This window comes from Ammodytes marinus (genome assembly GCF_949987685.1).
Source record: "Ammodytes marinus genome assembly, chromosome: 2".
NCBI lineage: Eukaryota > Metazoa > Chordata > Actinopteri > Uranoscopiformes > Ammodytidae > Ammodytes > Ammodytes marinus.
This window is the reverse complement of record NC_137231.1, coordinates 34,389,485-34,398,868: the sequence shown is the minus strand read 5'-3', so window position 1 is coordinate 34,398,868 and position 9,384 is coordinate 34,389,485. Positions and strand designations below refer to the sequence as shown.

The 9,384-nt window shown below is 36.0% G+C and overlaps 1 protein-coding gene across 1 annotated transcript; it reads left to right on the top strand.

The window, feature by feature from the left end:
* Window positions 1-274: 274 nt before the first annotated feature.
* On the top strand, window positions 275-2,934 carry LOC307257155 (natterin-3-like; the record flags this gene model as incomplete). The annotated part of the gene is made up of 2 exons (XM_080036301.1): window positions 275-302; window positions 1,906-2,934. The coding sequence occupies exon 2, from the start codon at window positions 1,975-1,977 to the stop codon at window positions 2,932-2,934; it is 960 nt and encodes a 319-aa protein (XP_079892427.1). The 5' UTR covers window positions 275-302; window positions 1,906-1,974.
* Window positions 2,935-9,384: the final 6,450 nt, after the last annotated feature.

Genomic DNA, 9,384 nt, shown 5'->3' with positions numbered 1-9,384 from the left:
ATACTGCACTACTATACTGTATTTATATTTCCATATATATATATATATATATATATATATATATATATATATATATATATATATATATATATTTCCATATATATATATATATATGGAAATATAAAATGTTTTGGACTGTATGGACTAAATTATTTCATCATAAATTAATCAAATTAAATATTGAAAAGAATAGTAACATTTATTTCTCTCCTAATGAAAGGTTTTCAGCATCTTCTCCAACATAAAGATACCGACTGTACCTGTCTTTGTGTGCGCCATAACAGCTCTGATCACAGCTGACAGTGAGTATTACTTACGATACTTAACATTTTCGAGTCTTAACCACTTAATTTCCGGCATTCTGGTGAATTTGTATGCACCAATTAATTCCTTTTCAGTAATAATTCATGGTCAAAATGTTTTATGTAAAAGAAAAGACAAAATCCAGGTACCTGCTGACACAAATACACTGAAACAAATATTGTTTTGGATTTACTTAATTTTTATGTCAAATGGTTGCCTAAAATAAAATGATTTAAATTCAGACAGATTTTTTAAGTTTAGTTTAATTATACAATATAAGCTGATTTTTTTCAACTATTTTGATTAGAATTAAATAGTAGTTTTTTAAATTGGAATTACTTACTTCTTATCTTCAATAAACTAAACTGAATTATGCACCGTATTTAATTGTAATGAGACACAAACAATCTTGCTCACACACCTATAAATCCCTAAAGAAAAGTCTGGTCATGTTCTTTAATTTTATGAATTAAGCTTTATGCCAGAATTAAGCAATTATTGAGAGAAAAAAAAAATTATCAAATGAAGCTAGCCTTATCTTTTGAAGAACAAAGCTGATTGTTTTAAATGCTTCAGTCTATTAAGGAAAAAAACAACAATAAGGATTAAACTTTTTTACTTATCTATTCACTGGGTCTAGTAGGGGTTGTATTTCTCTGATAAGCATTATAAACACTTAATAGCTTTAAGAAACAACATCAGAACTAAATACTATTAATGTAGAAGTTACATGCAGACATACTTTTATTCTATGAAATGAAGCCATTGCGATTGCATTGGCATGGCTAATCTAAATGTAATCCTACAAAAAACAAACAATAGTTAGCTAACTAATACAAGTGAAAACAGAACAATGTTTGTGTATAAATATAACAACCATGATTATGAATTGCTTACTTAGCGAAATTGTTGAGCCTGTTGGATATGAGCATTGAAGTTGGTACGAAAAAAAATGCGGAATTTAATTCTGCTTCAGTCTGCACATGCAAAGTACCTTCTAATTAAATTGATATCTTTTCTATTAACTTTTATCTGAGTAAAATAAGATTAATTTATAAAGGGTATACACATTCTATTAACACAACAACACATCTATTAATTAAAAAAGATATGAAGGATTCTATTCCACAATCAATAAGCAACATTAAAACATGCAACATATCTAGGGCCTGAATCAGTTTTTTGAGATAATGCAGTACGCCTCTCAGGCACTGTATTGAAATGTCTCCTAAAATAAAATAAATCCTTTTTTTATTTTATACTCAGATTACATTAATAACATATCTAATAACCTTTTGAGAAGAAAAAAGTAAGCATTTTGCAAAGATTGTTATCCTTTCACTACTTTATGCCCCCTGTCAAAATGACCCCAGTCAGTAGTCTATGTTTGTAAAATAGGTTGGTAGGATGAGAGTTAACAATCTTACTGTCTAGCAACTTACATCACTATACTGTCTGCATTGCACAAGGCTCATGAGACGCTCCGCCTCTGGCTCTCGGCAAAGTTAAGAAGGTGCATTCTTCTATAGGGGGTCTGAAATTGTCTGGAAATACAGTATATGATACAAATCTGCTTTGTTTCTGTGTTTTTCTTTTGTTCAGTCTCCACAGAGACGCCAGCTCCAGAGGACAGGGTTCCTGAAATCACCTTGAATAAGACAACCCGAACACATGGAATACACCAACCTGAAATGGGTGCCATGGGGGGGCAATCTCCCTGATGATACTGTGTCGCTTTACAATGAGTATGCTAAACGCACCGACTATGTCGCCAGAGCTGACGGTGCGGGCGGTTTTTACAACCCCAGTATGGGTGCCATCTGCGTCTACCCTACGGGAGGAAAACAGTATGCATCTACCCAGTTTGACATCCTAGTGAATGAAGGCAACTTAGAGCACCTAGAGTGGAAAAAGGGATCCCATGGTAAAGTGCCCAAAAACTCAGTCCATACTAGTGACAATGGTTATGTGGGGAAAAACAAGTATGGTCTTGGAAAGGTTAGTGTTAAGAATGAGGCCTTCTTCGTTACCAAGGATAATAAAGAGGAATGGTACAAGGACTACGAGGTCCTGACCTACGACACAGAGATATTAAGACAGGAAATATCCAATGTCGTTTACGACACTAAACAGGCGAAAACCTTAAAAGTTCCTCCAGAGGTCATTGGCACGTCCTCCGTCGATAACAAAGGGTGCAGCCCAGTTGAGGAAACAGTTGAGCTCGATATAACACATCAGGAGGAGAAAAGGTGGGACTCCAGCAGTGCCGTCAAGTTAGGTGTCAAAACAACCATGACCGCCGGAGTCCCATTAGTCGCCTCTGTTGGTGTTGAGGTCAGTGTTGAGACAACATTTGAATTATCACAGGGAGCCACTACGATTGAATCAAAGTCTTACTCTTCATCTGTGAAGGTCACTGTCCCACCAGGCCACTCGTGTGATGTCAATATGGTGGGAAATAAGTATAGTGCAGATATCCCTTACACAGCAATACTCACCCGCACATATAGCAGCGGTAAGACAACATCTGGGCCCATCTCTGGTATCTACAGAGGTGTCAACATTGTAGATGTCCATACTGTTATTGATCGCTGTACACCTATACCCGATGTTCTTCCTTGCCCAAAATGAAAAATGAGGCATCTAAAGTTACCTGACCAAATGCAGGTCAAATCTGGGTGAAATTATATGGGGTGAAGTGTCTTATTAAGGCGAGACACTGCAGGAAAGAGATTTCTCTCTATTATGCTTCAATAATATCTGTCTTTCATACTAGTATAAATCAAAGGTCCAAATATACATCTAGGTGTTCATTTGACTAAATCTTGTCAGTTTGCATCTGTATATTTCTCCTATACGACCACCGAAAATTAAAACATTATCTCATCACAACTTAACTTTCCATCATCATACTTACATAATCATACAGAATGATTTGTTCATATGTTGTTACTTGTCTGATTTATGATACATGTTGTTGTTAAAAACATGCCGCAAATGCATTGTTTTTAAAGAACTGTACAAAGTATTTTTTGATTCATAAAATGAAAAAAATGCTGTATCCTAAGTCTGTTCTGTAAACACTTTGGAAATGTTTCTTTTGTGAAAATTAAATAAAGATTTTAACTCTGGCATCATTCAACCTCTCGATGTTTGGTTTTTGTTTATTTAATGAAATTATATCATACTGTTGATTTACAAAAGCTCATGATACAGTGTTCCATTACATTTTATTAAACAAATGAATGTGTTTGCTGAGAAGTGTTAAACACACCTTTTAACACCCCAGAATGTGCCAGAATGTTTAATATTTGTCTATTATTATTTGCAATACACATGAACAATAATAATATTCCAACAAAGCCTATAATCTATTCATATGCAGTTGATCTTCTGTACATAGTGCATTTGTTTTAAAGGAATAAGTATTTGAGCAAAGTAACAAAAGCTTTTGGAAAATGACTAACAATTTTACTTATGTGGGCTGGTAGGATGTAGAGGATAGGGGTCCTAATAATAGACACATGTAATGTTTTATGTCTTTGCCACTTTTGACAGGAAGACATCACCAACAAAGCGCTTTATTTTCTCACATTGCTACCGTTACGTTTTGGTCAGGTACACCTTGTGGGTTAGATAGTGCACCTTTAAGTTGCTGCAGTATGACCATCAGCTTTTAACTCTTCAGAAAACAAGTACCTTTCTTTAAAGGTGCATTATGCAGTTTCAGAGGAGGGGGATTTGTTTACATTCACAGAGCCTGCAGTTAGTTTACTAAACATTGTTTCTTTACATGTAATTCTTAGTATTGAATAATTCTATCATCATAAATAAAAACTAAGTTATTCAGAGGAACCTGGAACCAAACGTGAGACTAGAATATGTTTGCAAACCAAACTGTGGGCCCTGCTGCTGTAAACAACAACAGTGAAACAATAACTTTTCAGGAAGCTTTCTAACTTCAAACAGTGTTCCAGGGATCACATTTTCTGTGAGGAAAGTTTGTTTATTCAGTCATGAGAATATACCTTAGAAAATGTTCACTTCTTTGACACATCCAAAGTTACATAGTGCACCTTTAATAAACCTTTTATTACCCAGTGACAGTCTCAGTAGTGGCCACTAGATGGCGACAGATGAGCTTGAAAAATGATCTTATGAATGTAAACCACCAACGCTGCTGTTTGAAAAGGCTGTAATTATGTTTCATTTATAGACACAGCGGCTTCAGTGTGTTTCTGAGACTTATGTAACTGAGTGTGTGTGTGTGTGTGTGTGTGTGTGTGTGTGTGTGTGTGTGTGTGTGTGTGTGTGTGTGTGTGTGTGTGTGTGTGTGTGTGTGTTGTCAGATATCTCCATTAATACTGAGTCTAAAGTTTACATATATTATACAGACACAATAAAGTACTATTAATGACATTTTCTTCACATAATAAGTAGAATTAGGATAAAGAAATTGATCAAATCTTTTCAGTAAATGGACAATTTCATAAAAAATTTCACTGGTTTTACCCTGCTCCCCATGGTAAACCTACATGTAATTAAGGTTTAAAAAAAATTACTAAAATTATTATAGTATTATTAATTATTTGTACAAAACTTAAGCATTAAGCTCTCATTTATGTAGTCATGAAAACAAAGGCTTAAATATTGAAAGTTAAAGGTAGATTTTTTTATATACATTTGAATTCATAACAATGTTCCAAAATTAGCCGTTTCTGTAAAATGACTGACATACTGTATATGCCCATGCTATACTTAACTATTACAAGGCCTACTGCTACTATAGTAGCCTTATGGTAAAACTAATAATTCAGTTCTGAAAAAATACATTGCAATGGTGTAAATGTACACCTTTACACATTTAAAAAAATAAATATTCACCCTTTCAAAAAAAATTCTTAATGCATGAACACCTGTTTGCAGAACCCTATTTACAAGGCTTCAAAACCGGGAAACAAAATAATTCACTGTGAAAACAGTGTCAGATTTTAAACTCTGCAAATGTGCTGGTGAAAAATTTTAAATTTTGAAAATATGTTTGTGAAAATGATGAAGAAGATAAACTAGAACACCATATCCTGTTTTCAGATCTTTGAAATGTTTTTCAGACTAAAATCTCTTTGTTCAGTGTTGCAAAACCTTTTTTACAAGGTGTCGAGTTTCCAAACACAGACTTAAAGGCCTTTGAAACTTTTTTTTTCAGGTTTGAATTATGTTTCTTATTTATTTCCATATCAAACTGGCGTTAAAAGGGTTAAAATCCTGAAAATTATTGAATATTTTGTAGTTTTGATTGCTACTGAAGTTTATTGATAGATTTAACCCCAAGAATTGGACAACAAATCTTGTTTGTTACTCCCATAGTCCTATGTCCTATGGGAGTCCTTCTCCTATAAAGCAAAGCAAATTCATTGCAGTTATTTGAAGTGGACATGTGTGTCTGTTAATGACTTGTAAGGGTCCTACATTTGTACACAGTGTCTTATAAACCGTTTAGTAAAATTGGAAATAGGAATTAAAAAATGTATTGAGAAGAAAATTTGTGAAAATGACCCATTTAAACACCTTTTTTTCTATATGGGTTATTTTAAGTTTTTGTGTGTGTTGTACTAGAATGTATTTACTTTCTTAATTGTATGAAATGATAATTTGTTAAGACTATTTGATTTAATATTCATGAAAAAAAAAATTACGAATCACTGTGTAATGTGCACAGGGTCGTTCATGAAAAGTGTGTCAGAGTGTATCGTTTTGGTTTTGTCACACAAAATGGTAAATCGTATTAAGTCTGAGCAGTGTGTGCATATTTCTGACAGATGTGAAGTCAGCTGTGCAGCAGCTTTGGTGGACTTGCATGAATGTTCTTATTTGACAACTGTCAGCTGACATGAATGAGTCAAAGCTAGCTCAATATTGATCTCTAAGTTATCATGCCATCCTATTACCCTGAGGCTCCTGTGGTGGTGTGTGGGTGTGATACTGCACCTTTGTAGGGAATCTGAATGATTTATAGCCGACGCATTTTATATCGAAGTTCAAATTCACTTTGTTTTATTATTTATTTATTTTAATAAATATGCAAATTTGGTAATATCCAACTAATTATGCGTACATTTGCATGTTTTTAAAAAGCAAAAATCTAGGTGTTGGATGAAGCCAGAGTTAAAATCTTTGTTTAATTTTTTTTGATGGCCATTAAAGATGGTTATACAGGAAAAATATTTATGGGTACTTACAGACAAGGCAGACTTACAGACAGACTGAAAAAAAAAAGATTTTGGCCTGCAGTGTGAGCCGTCTTCTTTCTGTTGAGATGAAATGCCCGTCTCTTCTAATGAAAGGTTTTCAGAATCTCCACATTGAAGATATTGACTGTGTCTGTCTTTGTCTCTGGCTGTAACTCAGATAGTGAATAGCTGTAGCCTAGTTGAGTAGGCTATTATTGTTAGACCTATTTGTTTTGTTCTTTATGTTGTTACATAGGCTGGTCTTACTATGGGTTTCCTGTTCATCTTCCAGGCTCATTTTGTGTTAAGATGCATTAAGTTATGGAGGCCTATCAATTTGACAATGCAAATCATCTTTAAAATTTAGTTCTGCCTTTTTAAGATTCTTCCAATTACGATAACATTGTGACAAACAACCCCATAGTGTTTGGCAACCGTCCCCGTGATGGGGTTGGTTGTCACAATGTGTCAGGTTGTCTTTGATGGTTAATTACTTATTCATTAAAATAAGTTAAAATAAGAGAGGGATATACATTTCAAGCACCACCTTAATCTTTAATTTAATGTAGGAATTACGACTGAAAGATGTTTTGGTGATGAGCAATTCACACCAGAGTAAAAAGTGTGCCTACCAACCCCGTTCTCCCAAACTCTGTGATAACTTGACCCCAGAAAGGGGATTAAGCACCTTTCCCCAAAAGTCAAAAGTAAAGGATGTGTAACTTTCCATGACACACTGGTTGTTCCAATTGTCCTTCCAGTTGAAACAGCCCTCCCAACTACAAAGTCAAATTTCTTTGGAAAATCTGGTCCTGGCACACATTTCCAATGTTGTTATTGAACCCAACAAATATTTTGGTTTGTGGGAGGGACCGCATTTCTGAATTCGTTGGAAGACCAGGTTAATCAGTGGAGCCAGTGGGGTCGGGCTTGGGAGTCGTTTGCTTCTGTGAGAAAACATAGTGTCTTGTTGCTTCTTGTGAGGCTTGTCAGGATTAGCTTATCTGATGGCTGATCTCTATGCCATCCTTTTCCCGTGAAGCTCCTGTGGTGGTGTGTGGGTGTAATACAGCACCTTTGAATCTGAATGATTAATAGCCGACACATTTTATATCCAAGTACAAATTGCACTGAGTCCAGTCAAGTCTATTTCATAACTTACTTCCACTGAACACGTACTCCCAGAACTAATGGAAACGATAAAATAATACAGTGACTATTCAGGATACAAAAAAAATTAATGAAAGTAAATAAGATAAGGTAAGATAAGAAAAACTTTATTGTCCGTCAAAAGTGACAGAAATTCATCTTTCACAGGGCAGATTCAATTTACACAAAATAAATAAATACATACAAGACAGAGGCAGTCCAAAACAATGACAGTAAATAAATGCCAAAAATGTGCAAGTAGTGTAAAGGGATGACGAAGTGGAGTGAGATATGTTGCCTATTTTTATTTTTTTTTGGCATTTTTATGCTTTATTGATAGTGTAGAGACAGAGTTGAAATGGGGCAGAGAGGGGAGTGACATGCAGAGAACGACCGCGGGCTGGTATCGAACCCGGGTCCGCTGCTGGCCGAGGCCCATGGGGGGGACGCCCTACCAACTGAGCTAAGGGCGCCCCAATGTTGCCTATTTGTGACTGTTCAGTGTGGTGATGGCAGTGGGGATAGAATATTTTTTGTAAGTGTATTTTCGTGCCAAAGGGACCCTGTAACGTCGACCTGATGGCAGTAAGTCAAAGGATTGATGGAGGCCTTAGGTGGGGTCCTGTGGGATTGTATTGGCTCTCCTGAGTACTGACTGGGTGTACAGTTCTGGTAGGGGGGTTTTGGGAGAGCCAATGATTTTGCCGGCCTGATTTATCCGGGCAAGTTTTGTTTTGTGCTTGATGGTGAGGGTGTTGTACCAGTCTGAGATATTTAAAGTGAGTATAGATTCAATGAGTGGACAGTAAACCACAGTTAAAATGTCCTTGCTAACATTAAAAGCTCTGAGCTCTCAGATAGTAAATGTATGTAGCCGAGTAGGCTATTATTGTTAGACCTATTTGCTTTCTTCTTTATGTTGTCACATAGGATGGTCTTAATATGTGTTTCCTGTTTGTCTTCCTAGCTCATTTTTTATTAAGATGCATTAAGTTCCTAAGTGAAAGCAGCTACGAGTAACATTTAAATATTTTTTAAACAGCCTCATGTTTCTTCTGATAATCAACGAGACCATCAGTGCAAAGAAAGACGTTTTTATATAGTTTGTATTACTCTGGTCTGGTCGCATACCCAGTCCGATTTTCGGTTCGCGCATGCAGGCTCTATTGTCACATACTCGTATTGGTCGCAGATTTCAGTGTGGTGCAGCAACGCGATTTGAGAAGCCTATCCCTCCAGGTGAGGGAAGGAGAGCGGGAGCCTTGTTTGAGACAGTTATGTGTTGTCATAATGACTGATAACGGGGCTGAACCATCAAAGAAAAAAAAGAGAGAATGCAATGAAGAAAAGCTAAAGGGGAGAGTGATATAGGCTACGGGCGGGACGAGGGCGTTGCCAAGCAACGTGTATACAATTTCACGGGAGCGAACTAGACTGCAGTGTTTACTCCTAAATGAATGAGCGGTTGGTACTAACACAAAGTTTGCTTTGCTTCACCATCATCAAATTACCATTATTCATCCGAAATAGTCATTATTTACAACAACACAAACACATTACCTCATCGTGATCCATACTAACTGCCGTCTCTCGTTCATTCGCTTTCTGTGAGGAGTCGGACACGTAATCATTCAGCTCCGTGAGAGTAGCTAGTTAGGTGACACTGCTGCATCAACTCATTGCAATCAGGTGTGTGTGATAC